The 21076-nt window shown below is 45.2% G+C and overlaps 1 protein-coding gene across 1 annotated transcript in view; it reads right to left on the minus strand.

Moving 5' to 3' along the window:
• The window catches only part of LAMA3 (laminin subunit alpha 3), a 190989-nt gene that overhangs the window by 148331 nt on the left and 21582 nt on the right, over positions 1-21076 (minus strand). Inside the window, exon 3 of the mRNA XM_084621252.1 lies at positions 664-781. Coding sequence (XP_084477378.1) covers positions 664-781 — 118 coding nt within the window. The remainder of the gene's footprint in view (positions 1-663; positions 782-21076) is intronic.

Genomic DNA, 21076 nt, shown 5'->3' on the forward strand with positions numbered 1-21076 from the left:
CTTCTTCACTTTCTGCCCTAAACTGTTCTTAGTGTTTGGCAATGCACTGAAACAGCTTCCACATATCACTACAAAAATGGTTGCATTGTAGGGTGATTGTACATGTATTCCAGTTTAGGTTTATAAAGAAGACTGGAATCCTGGGGCGGGGGGTGAAAGGCACTATTAAAAGACATGAACAAGATAAAAGGAAAAATCCCAAGGGCAGTTTTACATTTTTGCAGTACTATATTGGGTTTTAATAATGTGTTCTCTACCAGTTTAAATGAAAGTTGTCAGATTAAATCAATATGCCTTGCTTTGAAAATTTACCTCATCAAAGACTTCTCTCAGTAGAGAGAACTATATATAAAGCAGTTGCTCTTATGGCTCTTTGGAAGAAAAATTACTGGCAACAAAATCCGTTTGAGTGTGTGTCTCTGGGCTAATTTAAACAAAAAGATTCTAAACTTTCAAACCATGTCATGTTAATTTTGCTGATGAATGTAAGGTCAGGGCTTTACGGAGGATAACTAGTTAACAGTTATACCAGACCCCTTCCAAACGCATCTCATGTTACCATACTTTATTCAGGGAAACCACTAGGTTGATTTTTTGTTTCTAAATTCTACAAATAATTAAACTCTCCTATAAAACTGCAGGGCTGCAAGAATCAATACTCACAAGCAAAATACTGCCAAGGTGCATAGGTTCTTCCAAAGTCCACTGATCTTTCTAACACCCAGAGATCTGGGCGAGGAGAATTTGCAAACTTGATAAGGATGTAAGCTACATGGAAGAGCTGGTAACAAAATATATATACATTAACACAAGTAATGCTGGAAGTAAACAGCAGAGCTTGTTAAGTTGTGTAAAATCAAGTAAATAGAACTAACATTCATTAACAACTTGTCTTTGTAGAACAGCAAGACAGTAAATTGTTTTCCAGTTCAGTGCCCACAAAAACAACAGGGCAGATTCTCAGCTGGTGAGTTCAGTGGAGCTATACCACTTGGCACTATGGCCCAACACACTGAAAAATCTGCAGTGTGATTATGCTAAATGCCACCTTTTCTATATCGAAGTAGCTCAGTCTAGTATATGCTTAACTACATGGATGTGTTAGAGTAATAGAATTCAACAGTGAAAGGCTGGAGATTCAATTAATTAATGAATAGAGTCACAAAATAATCACAGTGCCCCATTCTGATTATCCCATTGCAATACTTGGGTCACTGACACTCAACATCATCATGATACAGTCAAGCAAAGTCACAATGAAATCCTTAAAAAACAATGTCAAAACAGCATCTCACACTTACTTTGTAGCTCTCTCTAGCTCCACTCGATGATGAAGGGACTGTCCAGTCTTCTCACTACACTGACACATCTGGGTAATTTGTGCCATGGTAAACCTTACAACTTGCAGAAGTAAGTCTTCCCACAGCCATGTGTGTATCAAGGTACACAGGGAGCAGTCATGTGAATGACATTCCACTTACTCTGAGACCAAAGACAGTTTGAAGAGCTCCTAATAGAGCCTAGTCTCCTCCCCAGACCTCAAGGGGCCTTCTGCATCTTTATAAACACATGTACTGTGTTAGACCACAGAAGGCTTTAAAAAAAAAAATGTACTCCCAACACTATAGCAAGAACAGATTTTACCAAAAAATAAGAAACCTAACTGTAAGCACTTTGGAGGAAATGAAGCAATTCCTGGGAAAGCCAAATGACATGAAACTTCAAACATCAAGACTTTACAGTAGACAACAGACTAAATATGAGATGTCTTCATTTATTTCAAAGGTTAAAGTAAAATACAAAGTACTTCATACTATGGACATGAAATTTGTCAATAAAAAACTACAAACAGAAGATTAAGGCCTGAGACCTCTTTTAAAGGAAAACACCATTTAAATGCTACTGTCAAGACTGTAACATATCTTTCCAAGATACTTTAAGGAAAACTTCACCGTCACATATGTAAATTAAGTTTTGCAACCAACTTTGCAAACAAGTGCATGACCAAGTGCTCTCTACACTAGTGCAGAGTGAACAGGTGACAGGTGTAAAATGCTACCAATACAAAATGGTAACTTATTGTACCCACTTTGAACAGGTGTAACTGACCACACAAGGTGCAGGACAATGGAGAATTGGATCTTACATACAACTGAAAGAATAATTAACAAAGAGGAAGAGACTACCTTGACAATAGCATGACACACAGAAAATGAATCTCAGCATTTGAATGCCCTAAGAAAAAGCAAGAGATTTTCAAAAGATGCCATATGGTAATGTCTTTTTTTAATTTAATAAAAAATACACTGCTGTTAAATAAAATGATTGTAAAGATGAGTTTGATTACTTTTCATTACAAATTATACCGTTTAAGTGCCTTTTGCTTTTCTCATAAATTCAAACAATGAGTTGTGTTTGCTGTTCCTCAGACTACACCATCAGCCTCCACCTCCTGCTGGGAAAATAACAATACAATGGCAGCTGTAACTGAGACACAACAGTGACATTCATAATGAAATACTAAGTCGGGGTGGGCAAACATTTTGGCCCGAGGGCCACATTTGGGTGGGGAAATTGCATGCAGGGCCATGAATGTAGGGCTGGGGCAGGGGGTTGGGGTGCGGGAGGGAATACGGGGTGTGGGAAGGTGTGTGGTATGCAGGAAGGGGCTCAGGGTAAGGGGCTGGGGTGGAGGAGGGGTGCAGGATGTACGAGGGGGCTCAGGGTTGGGTTCAGGAGGGGGCATGGAGTGCAGGAGGGGGCTCAGAGCAGGGGTGCAGGGAGGGGTGCAGAGTGCAGGAGGGGGCTCAGGGCAGGGGGTTGGGGTGCAGGAGCGGTGTAGGGTGCAGCAGGGGGCTCAGGGCAGGGGTTTAGGGTGCAGGAGGGGGATCAGGGCAGGAAGCTAGGGTGCAGGAGGGGTTTGGTGTGCGGGCTCTGGCCCAGCACCGCTTACCTGGAGCAGCTCTGGGGTGGCAGCGGCGCCGCACCACTAAGGCAGGCTCCCTGCTTATCCTGGCCCTGCGCCCCTCACGGAATCGGCTGGCACCACGTCCCTGTGGCACCTAGGGCGGGGGAGGGCAGAGGGCTCCGCGTGCTGCCCTCACCTGTGGGTTCCACACCTGAAGCTCCCATTGGTAGCAGTTCCCCGTTCCTGGCCAATGGGGGCTTCGGGTGTGGAACCCACAGGTGAGGGCAGCACGCGGAGCCCTCTGTCCCTGTCCCTGCCACCGCCCCCCCAAGGGGCCACAGAAACATGATGCCGTCCACTTCCGGGAGCGGCACGGGGCCCGCAGCACCACAGGGCCCGCAGCACCACGGGGCTGGCAATCCCGCAGGTCAGATCCAAAGCCCTGAGGGGCTGGATCCAGCCCGTGGGCAGTAGTTTGCCCACCCCTGTACTAAGGCCTGAATTCAGCATGGGATGTAAGCATGTGTCTATCTTGATGTCAACAGGACTATTCACATGGTTAAGACAGACCCATGCTGTGCTTAATTTATGTCAGTGCTTGCCAGGACTCAGCCACAGCATCTCTAGGTTTGGCAGTTCATAGCCCCAGCAGCACCTGGGCCTTGCTGCATCAGTTATGAAAGTAATACAATTGCAATAGCTCCAGCACCTAATTACTTGAGCCCCGGCACCTATTTCATTACAAATTAAGCACTGGATCCATGCTTCGGTGCCTTGCTGAAGTGAGGCCTAAAACAGCAACTGTTATTTCTAAAAACAATTTTGAAAGTTCAATTTAATTATATATTCTTAACAAACATTTAACTATCTAAGTTCCTGATCCCATTGACTTCAACAGAAGAAGGATCAGGCCATAAGATATAATACCTAATCAGTACAGCTTTCCTTAAACCAGTGGTTCTCAACTCTGGAAGGATGGCCAGCACATCCCTTGGCCAACGCCACTTTCTGCGGCCCCCATTGGCCTGGAGCGGCGAACCGCGGCCAGTGGGAGCCGCGATCAGCCGAACCTGCAGACGCGGCAGGTAAACAAACCGGCCCGGTGCGCCAAGGGCTTTCCCTGAACAAGCGATAGACCAGAGTTGAGAACCACTGCCTTAAGTAAACAACTTTCCTTCAAGTTCCAAAAATTATTTCTTTTGCTTCTTTGTAAGACAAATTTCTGTCATTACAAGAAAAAAAATTCCAATCTGAACTAGTCAGAATCTTATCAACAATGACCCTTTTACTGAAAAAGTTTCATACCAAAAGTTATCGGTTTCAGCTTCAGAAAGAAAACTCGAAAGATTATTGGATCCAAAAAAACTTATTGAATTTGTTAAATAAATCAAGAGACAGAACATGATTAAAATAGAAATGATATTTTAAGAGATTTTTTTCCCCTCAAAGCTTCTATATTTTATGTCACTTTTCCAGATACTATGTGCTGCCTTTGAAGTAACAGAACGTCTGCACAAAATCCAAATACATAGCAGGTGAAAACATGCCACTGTATAATTTCTCTATATCTATTAAGACATGCTGCCAAAGAGAGATAATTTAAGATCACCGTAGATTGAATGAACTTCTAATCTTTCAAGATCTACTACTTGGAAAATTCCACATTAAAATGCTACCTATAACTTCCATGTCTAGTGGTTTGTTCTGAAACTACACACACAAAAAGTTGCATTAAAGTGGTCAAACGAGCCAGCTAAAATCATTTCTGATACCCATAAGCTATCTGCTACAGAAAAGTACGCTTGAAAAGAGGATGCATGTTTATTGAGTAGTGAATGTGTGAGGTTACTGACAAATAGTTTGAGCTTCTCTCAATTTAAGACAGGCAATGTGTCCATATCAATATGGGAGGACAAGGATTACAGTGATATGATCAGTAGTGGCAAGAACCCATCTGGAGGTTCTAATTCATATCTGAATATAGGCAAATCCTATAGAAATGAGTTTCTAGGGAGGGATTTAAATGAAAAGTTGGGGAATGGATTAAAAATCTGTATGATTCAAGCCACTGGATAAATGCAAAGGATTATTATTCGCAAAAAGAAAAGGAGTACTTGTGGCACCTTAGAGATTAACAAATTTATTGGAGCATAAGCTTTCGTGAGCTACAGCTCACTTCATCGGATGCATGTAGTAGAAAATACAATGGGGAGATTTTATATACACAGAGAACATGAAACAATGGGTGTTACCATACACACGGTAACGAGAGTGATCAGGTAAGGTGAGCTATTACCAGCAGGAGAGAAAAAAAACCTTTTGTAGTGATAATCAAGGTGGGCCATTTCCAGCAGTTGACAAGAATGTGTGAGGAACAGTGGGGAGTGGGCAGGGAATAAACATGAGGAAATAGTTTAACTTTGTGTAATGACACAATCCACTCCCAGTCTTTATTCAAGCCTAATTTAATTGTGTCCAGTTTGCAAATTAATTCCAATTCAGCAGTCTCTCGTTGGAGTCTGTTTTTGAAGTTTTTTTGTTGAAGAATTGCAACTTTTAGGTCTGCAATCGAGTGACCAAAGAGATTGAAGTGTTCTCCGACTGGTTTTTGAATGTTATAATTCTTGACATCTTATTTGTGTCCATTTATTCTTTTACGTAGAGACTGTCCAGTTTGGCCAATGTACATGGCAGAGGGCATTGCTGGTACATAATGGCATATATCACATTGGTAGATGTGCAGGTGAACGAACCTCTGATAGTGTGGCTGATGTGATTAGGCCCTATGATAGTGTCCCCTGAATAGATATGTGGACACAGTTGGCAACAGGTTTGTTGCAAGGATAGGTTCCTGGGTTAGTGTTTTTGTTGTGTGATGTGTAGTTGCTGGTGAGTATTTGCTTCAGGTTGGGGGGGCTGTCTGTAAGCAAGGACTGGCCTGTCTCCCAAGATCTGTGAGAGTGATGGGTCGTCCTTCAGGATAGGTTGTAGATCCTTGATGATCCGTTGGAGAGGTTTTAGTTGGGGGCTGAAGGTGATGGCTAGTGGCATTCTCTTATTTTCTTTGTTGGGCCTGTCCTGTAGTAGGTAACTTCTGGGTACTCTTCTGGCTCTGTCAATCTGTTTCTTCACTTCAGCAGGTGGGTTTTGTAGTTGTAAGAACGCTTGATAGAGATCTTGTAGGTGTTTGTCTCTGTCTGAGGGGTTGGAGCAAATACTGTTGTATCGTAGAGCTTGGCTGTAGAGAATGGATCGTGTGGTGTGGTCTGGATGAAGCTGGAGGCATGTAGGTAAGCATAGCGGTCAGTAGGTTTCTGGTATAGGGTGGTGTTTATGTGACCATCGCTTATTAGCACCATAATGTCCAGGAATTGGATCTCTTGTGTGGACTGGTCCAGGCTGAGGTTGATGGTGGGATGGAAATTGTTGAAATCATGGTGGAATTCCTCAAGGGCTTCTTTTCCATGGATCCAGATGATGAAGATGTCATCAATGTAGCGCAAGTAGAGTAGGGGCATTAGGGGACGAGAGCTGAGGAAGTGTTGTTCTTCGTCAGCCATAAAAATGTTGGCATACTGTGGGGCCATGCGGGTACCCATAGCAGTTTCGCTGATTTGAAGGTATACATTGTCCCCAAATGTGAAATAGTTATGGGTGAGGACAAAGACACAAAGTTCAGCCACCAGGTTTGCCGTGACATTATCAGGGATACTGTTCCTGACGGCTTGTAGTCCATCTTTATGTGGAATGTTTGTGTAGAGGGCTTCTAAATCCATAGTGGCTAGGATGGTGTTTTCAGGAACATCACCGATGAATTGTAGTTTCCTCAGGAAGTCAGTGGTGTCTCGAAGATAGCTGGGAGTGCTGGCAGCGTAGGGCCTGAGGAGGGAGTCTACATAGCCAGACAATCCTGCTGTCAGGTGCCAATGCCTGAGATGATGGGGCGTCCAGGATTTCCAGGTTTATGGATTTTAGGTAGCAGATAGAATACCCCTGGTTGGAGTTCTAGGGGTGTGTCTGTGCGGATTTGTTCTTGTGCTTTTTCAGGGAGTTTCTTGAGCAGATGGTAGTTTCTTTTGGTAACCCGCAGTGGGATCAGAGGGTAATGGCTTGTAGAATGTGGTGTTGGAGAGCTGCCTAGCAGCCTCTTGTTCATATTCTGACCTATTCATGATGACGACAGCACCTCCTTTGTCAGCCTTTTTTATTATGATGTCAGAGTTGTTTCTGAGGCTGTGGATAGCATTGTGTTCTTCACAGCTGAGGTTATGGGGCAAGTGACACTGCTTTTCCACAATTTCAGCCCATGCACGTTGGCGGAAGCACTCTATGTAGAAGTCCAATCTGTTGTTTCGACCTTCAGGAGGAGTCCACCCAGAATCCTTCTTTCTGTAGTGTTGGTAGAAAGGTCTCTGTGAGTTAGTATGTTGTTCAGAGGTGTATTGGAAATATTCCTTGAGTCGAGATGTCGAAAATAGGTTTCTAGGTCACCACAGAACTGTATCATGTTCATGGGGGTGGAGGGGCAGAAGGAGAGGCCCCGAGATAGGACAGATTCTTCTGCTGGACTAAGAATATAGCTGGATAGATTAACAATATTGCTGGGTGGGTTAAGGGAACCACTGTTGTGGCCCCTTGTGGTATGTAGTAGTTTAGATAGTTTACTGTCCTTTTTCTTTTGTAGAGAAGCAAAGTGTGTGTTGTAAATGGCTTGTCTGGTTTTTGTAAAGCCCAGCCATGAGGAAGTATGTGTGGAAGGTTGTTTTTTTATGAGAGTATCCAGTTTGGAGAGCTCATTCTTAATCTTTCCCTGTTTGCTGTAAAGGATGTTGATCAGGTAGTTCCGCAGTTTCTTTGAGAGTGTGTGGCACAAGCTTACAGCATAGTCTGTGTGGTATGTAAATTGTAATGGATTTTTTACCTTCAGTCCTTTTGGTATGAGGTCCATCTGTTTGCATTTGGAAAGGAAGATGATGTCTCTCTGTATCTGTACGAGTTTTTTCATGAAGTTGATAATTATTATTATTATTATATTATTTTATTACTGATAAAGTCTAAATAAAATATATGGAAAAGGCTTTAATCATTCAAAATCTTCACGTTCCAAAGATCAGTAGTGGCAAGACTAGGACTTTGAGAATGAGTTCTATGCACGGGGTTCCCATGGTAATAGACCCAGAATGGGAGAAGGTAAGAAAGGGGTATCAAGTAGGGTTGCCAAGTTTCTATTTGCAGAAAACCAAAACACCCTTGCCCCACCCCATGCCCTGCCCCTTCTCCGAGGCCTTGCCCCTTCTCTGAGGCCCTGCCCCCTGCTCACTCCATCCCCCCTCCCTCCATTCCTCACTCTCCCCAACCCTTGCTCACTCGCTCATTTTCATGAGGCTGGGGCAGGGGATTGAGATGCGAGAAGGGGTGCCGGCTCCAGCTGCGAGTGCGGGCTCTGAGGTGGGGCCATCTTCTGACTTCATCTTTTTTTTCTTTGAAACTTCAGCAGAGGCTCTCAAGATCCACTTGCACATTGAAACACATTGGCAGAAAGGAAGGCCTGAAGTGCATGCACAATGGTGCGTTTTTATGTGCAATTACTGCAGCTGCATGTGTAAATCAGGTGACAACATGCATAAACTGCTTACTGAGGCACCAAACTAGTCATTTGCTCTTTCAGTCCCATAGGTTACTCACAAAGTTGCATTGCTCTGTCTGGAAGCTCAGCACTTAATGTGAGTGGGATACCTGCTACTCTCCGTTACCGGTGGCGCTGTCAGCCACTCAAAATATAAAGTCAGGTGCAAAACAAGCTTAGATTCCAATTCAGCAAAAACCCTTGTATACGCGCTTAACTCTACACGTGTACAGTCCTAATGACATTAATGGGACTTCTCAAGTTCACAGCGTTAAGTATGTGCGGGTATACACAACTGGGGCCTTATTGACCATACGTTGCTTCAGTATCTTATACTTTAAATGTGTCGCATACATCTCCTTGCCCTTTCTCCCTTAATAGAAAACTAAACCAAATGTTTTGTTCACTTGTTGCTGAAAACAAACTATTATGTAACAAAAATGTGGTATAAACCAAATGAGCATTTTGCCTGTGTACAAAGAAAAGTTTAACAAGTGTTTTCTTTTAACTTAGTTCAGAAACTAGTTTCTTTTAAACCTGGTTTTAAACACTAATTTATCTTTCAATAGGAATAAAAACTGTGGGAGCCTAGTATGCAATCTGCATAATAGCAGGAATAAAACTAATTTCAATCACGAATGCTGGTGTTAGATGTCTATTTTCCAGCTATCAAGATGAGACTCCAACAGTGTGCTTAGATTTATGTAACATAATATATACAATTCATACAATGTAATTGAGAAGAAAAATATACTATGTACTATTGAGGACCTAAACCTGGCTAATTTGTCAATCTAACTGCATTTGTTCTTGTAATCTTTTCAGCAATTTGTTATTATTTGTTGAGTGATGACTATTGTGCTTAGCATTGTACATTATGCAAAAAGACAACAGGATACCTACCCTGCTCATACAAAATAATGGCCCAATCCTACAAATACTGACTACAGAGAGTAGTAGAAACTCCTTACCAGCAGACACATGATCTAATTTTATTTGTTACCTATAGAATGTGAGAGAGGGAAGAAAGTATGAAGATTTTCTACACATACAGTAACCTACCCAGATAAGGGCCCAATCCTGAAAAATGATGAGCACCTTTTGGGAGGTGCTGAGTGCCCTCAATAACCAATAAGAATTGAAGCCCTAATTCAGCAAAGCATTTAAGTACATATTAAGTACCAAGCACATCCTACTCTCATTGATTTGAATGGGTGTTAGGCACATGATTGCCTGTAAGCGTGTGCGTAAGTGCTTTGCTGAATTAGGGCCTCCAGCACCACCCAGGAATCAGTCTAAGATCAGACCCTAAAATGAGCAATTATTTTAAATTAGTCAATTTATGATCCCATGCATTTTGGTTACTGTTGCCAAATCCTGTGATATTGATATAAATTAAACTTCTGGTTTCTTCAGGGATGGAATCAAGATTATTTCCATCATTCTTTGTTAACATCTCAGCAAGACCTAAGAGCCACCACAGTTATCCAAAGGAGTAACTACCATTGCTGGAAATTAGTATTTGCTAAATCCCAAGCCACAAATTTTGCATCTGAAACTACAGTACAAAAAAGCCAACCCCAGGCAAGCTGAACCAGGTTTCTTACCACATTTGCTTACCCAGAAATGATGAATTCTAAAACCCAAGTTCCATCTGCCAAAACCACAAGAAGAGATCATTCTTCCCATTAAAATTCAAGTACCCACTTGTGTTTACATTTACAAGACTTAATATGCTTTCAACGTTCATGTCATTTTAATACTAGCCACTGATGCTAGACCAATACAGAGATCCACAAGTAGAAGCAGCTGCCGCACAAATTGCTTTGGGTTTAAAGCCCCTTTCAGGTAATGGTGTAGATAATGAAGTCAGTGATTGTAAATAACAGCTCCTTACTCCTGCAAAGAACTACAGCACAATAATGTCTTTTTTTATTTCATTGTTTGCATTCAGTGTTTGTAAAATGTGCCTCACTGACAGTACTAGAGATTCCAATCCTTTGTTCACTGAACAGGAATGGTATCCCACCAGTAGTGTAAGGTTCCCCATACGTCTTGGCCAATGAGCCTTCTCCATGTTCCAGAAGAAACACTTCCAGAGGTGAAAGGGTAGTTCAATATCCAGGCCCATTCAACCCTTGGTCTTTCTGTTGAGACAGTTGACAATTGTGCCATTTAGTGACTGTTATAACTATGTAATTTTTTCATATAGTCACTTTTCCATTGGAAACTGGACTGAGACCAAACTCAATGTACATAATAATTCTTACATATTGACTATTTGTTCACAGAACAGCAAAGCTATTCATATGAGTAAGGATTTGTGGGACTGAGCCCACAGGCAGGAGATAAAACAAATCCTTTTATGAGGGCTCAAATCTGGAGGGACAGGGAGAATGGCAGCATTGTCAACACTGACAGAAAGCGGGGGGAGGAGGAGGTTTGGCAGGAAAAATCAGGGGTTCCATTTTGACCCTGTTAATTTTAAGATGACAGTGAGATATTCAGGAGGAGATGTCAGTGAGACATGTTGAGATGTAGGACTGGACAGAAAGCAGGAGCGGAGACTAGAGGTACAGCTATGAGTCATGGTAATTAAAGCCATGTGGGTGAATGAGATCCGATGGAGAACAGGAAGGGATGAATGACAGGGCTCAGTACGACCCATACAGAGAGTCAAAGTAAAGGAAGTCCTTCTAGAAAGGATGCTGGAGGAGCCACCTAATAGTTAGGAGGACTCGGAGAACAGAAGAGGGCAAGGACATGAAAGCAGAGGGAGAACAAGATTTCAAGAAGTGTGTGATCGTCATGATGCATGTATTCAAAAATGTCTTTCTGTATATTTTACATGAGAACAATCTCATATCTGCCAACATACATATTTAATGCAAGTGCCAGCAGACAGATTTATGCAACCATGAGAAAACGAACAGTAATGAAATATTAGAACAGTTAATGAGATTTTATAATTAAAGTCTTATTGCTTTTAGAAAAAATAAAACCAGCTCCACCTTCAAAGATAGTATTTGTGTAAGAGAGGGTATATTTACATTGATTTATAACTGGTAATTCAGTGCAGCATCTGATGTTTATAGTCTTAGTGTGGAATCCATGAAGTCACTTGGATGCCTAAACCCATATTTAGATGCCTAAGTCCCACACTGAGATGCACAAAATTCCCACTGAACCCTGTAAGCGCCTAAACTCACTTGACACTTAAGTTTTTCAAAATAAAAGTTCCCTGGGTGCCTGAGTTTCTGCCTCTGGGCATGTGCACTGCTGCCTCGCTTTAAGCATCTGGGTGCCTATCTCTCATCTAGGCCTAGGAGTGATTCACAAACCAGGCGAAGGAAGACAGGCGTTCAACCACCTAACTTGCCCACGGAGCTTATCAGCTGGACATGCTTAGAAGGCACTGTCCAGACTGGACTCCATTCAAAATCCAGCCAGAGGAGCTGGTGCCACCACCCACCTTATAACTTTTAGCCCAGTGGTTCACAGGAGCTGGCTACCTCTGGGTCCCAGGGGTGCTCAATTCCCAGTTCCACCCCAGGCCCTGTCCGCACTGACCCCTTCTCCCAAGCCCCCACCCCACCTCTTCCCACTCTGCCCCACCACTTCCTGTCCTCAGTCCACCCCAGGCCCACCCCTACTCCACCCCTTCTCCCAAGCCCCCACCCCCACTACACCCTGTCTCTTCCCACCCAGTTCTGCCCCCTCCCCCAAGCACGCCCCGGCCCCACTCCTACCCCTCCCCCCCAGTGCCTCCTGCACTCCGCAGAACAGCTGATTGTGGTGGGTGAGAGGTGCTGGGAGGGAGGGGGAGGAGTTGAGTGGTGGGGCCGCTGGTGGATAGGAGGTGCTGGGGAGGAGGGAAGGAGCTGGTTGCCAGTGGGTGCTAAGCACCCACTAATGTTTTTAGTGGGTGCTTAGGGCTGGAACACCCACAGAGTTGGTGCCTATGTAGTGGTAAGAGTATTCATCTGGGATGTCGGAGACCCCAGTTTCAATTCTCCCCTCCCGCACAGAGCGGGAGAAAGGATTGGAAGTGGGGCCTTCCACCTCTCAGGAGAGTGCTCTGACCACTGAGCTATTCTGATATGGGTCTCCATCAGTCTTACCTGTTGAAGCTGTTGCACTGTGGATAAATAAATAATGAAAGAAGGATTGGAGCAGAGGCATCTGACCCAGGGTCTCCCGCTCTCCAGCTGGGTGCCCTACCCACTGAACTACAGGATCTCTCTCTCTCTCTTTGGCTCAATCACTCTTCATTTATTTATCTGGTGGAACAGCTTCAAAAGGAGAGACTGAAGGAGCTCCACAGCACAATATCCCATAGTTCAACATTTAGTCTGACAGGTGGGAGACTTCATTTCCAATCCTTTCTCCCCATCCTGGATCTCCCACTCCCGGGTAAGCGTTCTAACAACTTGGCTAAGAGTTATAAGGTGGGTGACACCATCACCAGCCATTTTGCGTGGAGCAGGACAGGTGCCTAACTCATGTCCAAAAGAAATTATGTAGGCACCTAAGCCAGGAGAGGGGTTTCTGTTCATGGATCATTAGCAGAGCTAGGCGCCTATCTCTGAGAAAGGAGCAGGACTTATCTCAAGTGCTTATATACGAATGCACAAAGCCTTGGAAACAAGCAGGGAGAACTGGAGGTCCTGCTGATGTCAAGGAATTATGACGTCATTGGAATAACAGAGACTTGGTGGGATAACTCACATGACTGGAGTACTGTCATGGATGGTTATAAACTGTTCAGGAAGGACAGGCAGGGCAGAAAAGGTGGGGGAGCAGCACTGTATGTAAGGGAGCAGTATGACTGCTCAGAGCTCCGGTACGAAACTGCAGAAAAACCTGAGTGTCTCTGGATTAAGTTTAGAAGTGTGAGTAACAGGAGTGATGTAGTGGTGGGAGTCTGCTATAGACCACCGGACCAGGGGGATGAGGTAGATGAGGCTTTCTTCCGGCAGCTCGCGGAAGCTACTAGATCGCATGCCCTGGTTCTCATGGGTGACTTTAATTTTCCTGATATCTGCTGGGAGAGCAATACAGCGGTGCATAGACAATCCAGGAAGCTTTTGGAAAGCGTAGGGGACAATTTCCTGGTGCAAGTGCTAGAGGAGCCAACTGGGGGGGAGCTTTTCTTGACCTGCTGCTCACAAACCGAGAAGAATTAGTAGGGGAAGCAAAAGTGGATGGGAATCTGGGAGGCAGTGACCATGAGTTGGTTGAGTTCAGGATCCTGACACAGGGAAGAAAGGTAAGCAGCAGGATACGGACCCTGGACTTCAGGAAAGCAGACTTCGACTCCCTCAGGGAACGGATGGGTAGGATCCCCTGGGGGACTAACATGAAGGGGAAAGGAGTCCAGGAGAGCTGGCTGTATTTCAAGGAATCCCTGTTGAGGTTACAGGGACAAACCATCCCGATGTGTCGAAAGAATAGTAAATATGGCAGGCGACTAGCTTGGCTTAACGGTGAAATCCTAGCGGATCTTAAGCATAAAAAACAAGCTTACAAGAAGTGGAAGGTTGGACATATGACCAGGAAAGAGTATAAAAATATTGCTCGGGCATGTAGGAATGAAATTAGGAGGGCCAAATCGCACCTGGAGCTGCAGCTAGCGAGAGATATTAAGAGTAACAAGCAGGGTTTCTTCAGGTATGTTGGCAACAAGAAGAAAGCCAAGGAAAGTGTGGGCCCCTTAATAAATGAGGGAGGCAACCTAGTGACAGAGGATGTGGAAAAAGCTAATGTACTCAATGCTTTTTTTGCCTCTGTCTTCACGAACAAGGTCAGCTCCCAGACTGCTGCGCTGGGCATCACAACATGGGGAAGAGATGGCCAGCCCTCTGTGGAAAAAGAGGTGGTTAGGGACTATTTAGAAAAGCTGGATGTGCACAAGTCCATGGGGCCGGACGAGTTGCATCCGAGAGTGCTAAAGGAATTGGCGGCTGTGATTGCAGAGCCATTGGCCATTATCTTTGAAAATTCATGGCGAACGGGGGAAGTCCCGGATGACTGGAAAAAGGCTAATGTAGTGCCAATCTTTAAAAAAGGGAAGAAGGAGCATCCTGGGAACTACAGGCCAGTCAGCCTCACTTCAGTCCCTGGAAAAATCATGGAGCAGGTCCTCAAAGAATCAATCCTGAAGCACTTACATGAGAGGAAAGTGATCAGGAACAGTCAGCATGGATTCACCAAGGGAAGGTCATGCCTGACTAATCTAATCGCCTTCTATGATGAGATTACTGGTTCTGTGGATGAAGGAAAAGCAGTGGATGTATTGTATCTTGACTTTAGCAAAGCTTTTGACACGGTCTCCCACAGTATTCTTGTCAGCAAGTTAAAGAAGTATAGGCTGGATGAATGCACTATAAGGTGGGTAGAAAGTTGGCTAGATTGTCGGGCTCAACGAGTAGTGATCAATGGCTCCATGTCTAGTTGGCAGCCGGTGTCAAGTGGAGTGCCCCAGGGGTCGGTCCTGGGGCTGGTTTTGTTCAATATGTTCATAAATGATCTGGAGGATGGTGTGGATTGCACTCTCAGCAAATTTGCGGATGATACTAAACTGGGAGGAGTGGTAGATACGCTGGAGGGCAGGGATAGGATACAGAGGGACCTAGACAAATTGGAGGATTGGGCCAAAAGAAATCTGATGAGGTTCAATAAGGATAAGTGCAGGGTCCTGCACTTAGGACGGAAGAACCCAATGCACAGCTACAGACTAGGGACCGAATGGCTAGGCAGCAGTTCTGCGGAAAAGGACCTAGGGGTGACAGTGGACGAGAAGCTGGATATGAGTCAGCAGTGTGCCCTTGTTGCCAAGAAGGCCAATGACATTTTAGGATGTATAAGTAGGGGCACAGCGAGCAGATCGAGGGACGTGATCGTCCCCCTCTATTCGACATTGGTGAGGCCTCATCTGCAGTACTGTGTCCAGTTTTGGGCCCCACACTACAAGAACGATGTGGATAAATTGGAAAGAGTCCAGCGAAGGGCAACAAAAATGATTAGGGGTCTGGAACACATGACTTATGAGGAGCGGCTGAGGGAACTGGGATTGTTTAGTCTGCAGAAGAGAAGAATGAGGGGGGATTTGATAGCTGCTTTCAACTACCTGAGAGGTGGTTCCAGAGAGAATGGTTCTAGACTATTCTCAGTGGTGGAAGAGGACAGGACAAGGAGTAATGGTCTTAAGTTGCAGTGGGGGAGGTTTAGGTTGGATATTAGGAAAAACTTTTTCACTAGGAGGGTGGTGAAACACTGGAATGCGTTGCCTAGGGAGGTGGTGGAATCTCCTTCCTTAGAAGTTTTTAAGGTCAGGCTTGACAAAGCCCTGGCTGGGATGATTTAATTGGGGATGGGTCCTGCTTTTGAGCCGGGAGTTGGACTACATGACCTACTGAGGTCCCTTCCAACCCTGATATTCAATGATTCTATGATTCTATGATACCTTTGTCTCTCATGGGCTAGCATAGGCAGGGAGCCATCTAGTATGGTAGCTTTTGTGGACCATGTTCTTAGCTGCCTATCTATCCCCATTCATTGTAGGGGGAGCCTAGGTGCCTAAGTCAGCTTTGTGGATCACTATGCTGTTCCTTTGACTTTCTAGGCACCTAAAAGCTAGGTGCTTATAACACTCAACGTTGCAATGTCTAAGTCTCTTCGGGGATTCTATCCTTATGAAGTAATAAATGGACCGTTCATTATCAGATAGTATCTTTAGATAGTCAGATTTCAGAGTAACAGCCGTGTTAGTCTGTATTCGCAAAAAGAAAAGGAGTACTTGTGGCACCTTAGAGACTAACCAATTTATTTGAGCATGAGCTTTCGTGAGCTACAGCTCACTTCATCGGATGCATACTGTGGAAACTGCAGAAGACATTATATACACAGAGACCATGAAACAATACCTCCTCCCACCCCACTCTCCTGCTGGTAATAGCTTATCTAAAGTGATCATCAAGTTGGGCCATTTCCAGCACAAATCCAGGTTTTCTCACCCTCCGCCCCCCTTCCCCCCCCCCGCCCCCCCCCACACAAACTCACTCTCCTGCTGGTAATAGCCCATCCAAAGTGACCACTCTCTTTAAAATGTGTATGATAATCAAGGTGGGCCATTTCCAGCACAAATACAGGTTTTCTCACCCTCCCACCCCCCTCCAAAAACCACACACACAAACTCACTCTCCTGCTGGTAATAGCTTATCCAAAGTGACCACTCTCCTCACAATGTGTATGAAAATCAAGGTGAGCCATTTCCAGCACAAATCCAGGTTTTCTTACCCCCCCCACCCCCATACACGGGGGTGAGAAAACCTGGATTTGTGCTGGAAATGGCCCAACTTGATGATCACTTTAGATAAGCTATTACCAGCAGGAGAGTGGGGTGGGAGGAGGTATTGTTTCATGGTCTCTGTGTATATAATGTCTTCTGCAGTTTCCACAGTATGCATCCGATGAAGTGAGCTGTAGCTCACGAAAGCTCATGCTCAAATAAACTGGTTAGTCTCTAAGGTGCCACAAGTCCTCCTTTTCTTTTTAGATAGTCAGTCTGTTTATTTATATTATAATGCTAAGTTGAACTAGAGCTCATGACTGGTAATGCTATTACTGTCGTACAATCAAATATTGTGATGTGATCCCAGCAGAACGTTCAAGCTAAGTACAGAAGAATCTCAAAGACAGGAACACCAGAGTTACAGACTTACCAGTCAACCGGACACCCTGTGGAACTGGAAGTAATCTATCAGACAGCAGCGCAGACAAAAAAACCCTGCAAATACTGTACAGTACTGCCTGGGGGATTTAGCCCTGGGGCTCAAGGCTTCAGCCACAGGAGAATTGGGACTGCACCCGGAGTGTGGGGGAGAGATCAGTACTCGGGGCGGAGGTGGGGGGAGGCGGCGGGGGGATTCTGACCATCAGGAGCACCAGGGCTCAGAGCTTTAGATGGGGGGAGCGCTAGGGCTTTAGGCTTCAGTCCCACGGCTCCACTCCCAGCTTCAGCACTCCGGGGGACACGGGTGTGCCAGGGCTCAAGCGCTGGTTTCAGCCCCAGCAATCCCGCACCCGTAGCTAAAGCCTGAGCCCCGGCACCCCTACCCCCCCACCCTCCACCGCTAGGCTGAAACTGGGAGTGAAGCAGCAGGGCTGAAGCCCCTGTACCCCCGCCCAGGTCTAAAGCCCTGAGCCCTGGTGCTCCCATGGAGCAGAAGCCCTGAGCCCCCCACCTAGTGCCCTGGCGTCCCAGTGTCAGAAGCCCCGACTCCCACCACCCTGTGGCTGCAGCCCTAACTCCCTTCTCCCCCTTTGGCTAAAGTCCATAACTCTTGTTCAGAGTTACAGAACATTTCAGAGTTATGGACAACCTCCATTCCCGAGGTGTTCAGAACGCTGGGGTGCTACTATAAGTCAGGATAGATGAGTCTTTGGATGGGAGACATTCAAGTAACACCTGAGTGCTATAAGAAATTATGTTGGTGATTCAGAAGGTGGGACTCTTCCTTCTACATAATAAATATATGTCTGAAAGTGATATTAGGATTTGCAGGATTGACTGCTTCGTGCATGGTGAATGAACGGTGCTATCTTTTGGAAAGGACAATAAAGCAGCGGTCCTAACCATGTGTCATGCTTAAAGATCTGTGGCACTTTTTGCAAAAGTAGTAGAATTAGCACCCATGTCCCCACACAAAGAAACCTGTAGAGATGAGGAAAACTCCAAAATCACTTCAGCACTTGGAAAAGATTTTCTCCCAAAGAATGGGTAACAAGCCTGCCCCCAAACTGCCAGGATCCCTTAGACCAGTGGTTCTCAACCTATTTACAATTATGGACCGCATATGCAGCTTTCTGTATGTTATGTGGGTTGCATCCACACAATATGTATACTACCTGTATATCTACCAAAAAAAAAAAAAAAAGATTTTGTATTTGTTACATGACAGCAGTACGATTCAAATCGATGTAGTACCTTTCATTTCAACACCCCCAGTAAGGGACTGCCCCCACAACTAGAGAATGCTCCCATCACCCAACTCCCCCTGGGACTATCCCCCCCAGCATTCAGACCTCCACAAACACTGGGCTGGCACACCGGCCTGCCCTGCAGAGACAGGGTGACCTGTCCAGGGCAGAATAGCCTCCCTCCCCGCTCCAGGAACTAACCTCTCTAGCATCCAGTCCCCCAGCCAGGGTCTGCCCCCAGTGCACCCAGCCCACCACCTAGCAACTGCCACCAGGAACTCCCAGCACCCCCCCAAGGAATGCCCCCCAGCACTCAACCCCCCCATCCAGCGACTGCCCCCAGTCACCAGTTCCCCCACGTAGAATCTAACCCCCACACACCAGCTGTACTCCCCTCCCCATGGCCCTAGCCTCCTTCCCATACCTCAGCACCCTTCTCCCTGTGTGCCCTGCAGCCCTAGCACCCTGCACCTTCCCTCCCTGCACCTGCTGATCTCCTACCTTGGCTACAGCCCACCCACCGCTGCAGTCCTAGTACCGGGAAGCCTGCTTCAGCCAGGGTCACTGGACCCAAGACACTGTGAATGTGCTAAGCACCCTGGCCTCCTGGTGATGCTGCTGAGCCCAATCCTGCCAGGTGATGGGGGCGGGGGCTTATTCCGCTGGGCCCAATCCTGCATGGGAGCGGATGCTGGGCCTGATCCTGCACTGCCCCATTTATGCACCCCCATCCAAGACAGGTGCTCCTCCTGCCATGCCCTGATTACGGTCCTGAGGATGTCACATGGCCACAGCTATGTGCTGACTGGGCCACAAGCAGGCCACAGATTGAGAATCACTGCCTTAGGGAAAGAGCCAAGTGTGGGAGGGTTGTGGGGTACCTCCATGCCAACCCTAGGGCCCCCAGTGTTCCTTCTCATACTCCCAGGCAACACAGCTCCTTTGGAAATGTACTCCCACAACTTACTCTGCAAGCTGATGCTCCCAGAACCAAGTTTCTCTTATGCAGTGAGAGGCAGGGGATGGGAAAGTTTGTATGATCTTTTCTGCCTAATTGCTGTGGTACTGCTGAGGCAGTGATATACAGCCCTGCTTCCAGGCCCCCAAAGTCCCCAATGAGGGTCCCAACTCCATGAGGATCCCAACTCCAGAGAGCCAGCCAAAGGGACAATGCTACACAGAAACCTCTACATGTGGGTCTGTGAGAAAGCAATGTAGCCCATTATGTCAATCTGAAAATCCCCCTGCACGTTCAAGAGAATATAATACTGTTCTTCAACTGCTGTCCTAATGTTATATATAGAACTCATCTGTGCTCTTCAAGAGCTGCTGCACACCACACCAGAGCTAGCTGCACTTCCATGGTGAGTGAATTGATTCCTGAATATCCCTTACTCATTTCACATAGGAGATTTTTGTGATGCTTAATTATTTAAAAATGCTTTAAAATCTTCACTTGCAAAGTGCTATAGATGTGACAAATTATTATTTTTTGTGAATTGAATCTTACAGTCATCGACCAGGCAAATCTCCAATGGGAGCTTCGCCTGGGAAAAAAGACTGCAAGACTGGACACTTGTTTTACACAGAGCTCTGTGTAAGCTCAAAAGCTTGTCTCTCTTACCAACAGAAGTTGGTCCATCCACATTGCCTTTCTAATACCCAGGGACCAACACAGCTACAACACTGCAATCTACTAATATAAAGTGTCAGATTTAAGAGAAGAGATTTTAAATCACAACATGTAACCAGACAGCTGATTAATAGTCTCAGCAGAGCCTTGCTAATTTGAGCACATAAAGGGTTAGTCACAGAGGACAGATTCAACCCACAAAAAGTGCCTAGTGTAAAAGCACTTCACACCATTTGCCAAGTTGTGAGTAATGTTTAAATATTTTAAAACCTTCATTATCGTCAGAACTTGTAAAAACCTCAAGTCTTCCAAAGATCATACCACTGGCTTAAGGTTCTTGGTTGGTTTGAGGGAGGTGTGAATACTAATTAACATTAAATTTAGCTGTAAAACTGGATAAAAGCAAGATCACAGTGTAAACCAAGAGCTGAATCTCAGTTGCTGAGCTTTTCTGCTTGTGGTTGTGTAATCTTGGGCAAGAGCTCTCTGTGCCTCAGTTTCCCTTTTTTAGAAAATAGGGACCATAATATTTTATAGAGGTGATGTGAGGTTAATTCAATAATATTTGTGAGGTGCTCATATACTAAAGGGATTCATACCATAGAAAGTAAATACATAACTACTGTATTGCAACACAGTTACTTGGAGAGATTTTGTCACCATTTTCATGGTGCTGTTGGTCTATTTACAGCCCATATAAGGTACAGATGTGATAATGGAAAAATAAAATCTAAAAAATGTTTTCCTGATCTGAAGGCAAGCAGGGACCTGATCCCTGTTGCTAGATGAGGGCACCATGTTTGCTGAAGCAATTAGTTTCACCAAGTACTTTAGGGCTATGCTCTCCGCTCATTGGAGAGGCCTGTTACACAGGAGGTTGCCATGCAGTGATTTTCTGGAAAGTACTCAAGAATAAAAAATCCAAGTC

This window comes from Lepidochelys olivacea, assembly GCF_965140295.1.
Source record: "Lepidochelys olivacea isolate rLepOli2 genome assembly, chromosome: 2".
In the NCBI taxonomy this organism is placed as follows: domain Eukaryota; kingdom Metazoa; phylum Chordata; order Testudines; family Cheloniidae; genus Lepidochelys; species Lepidochelys olivacea.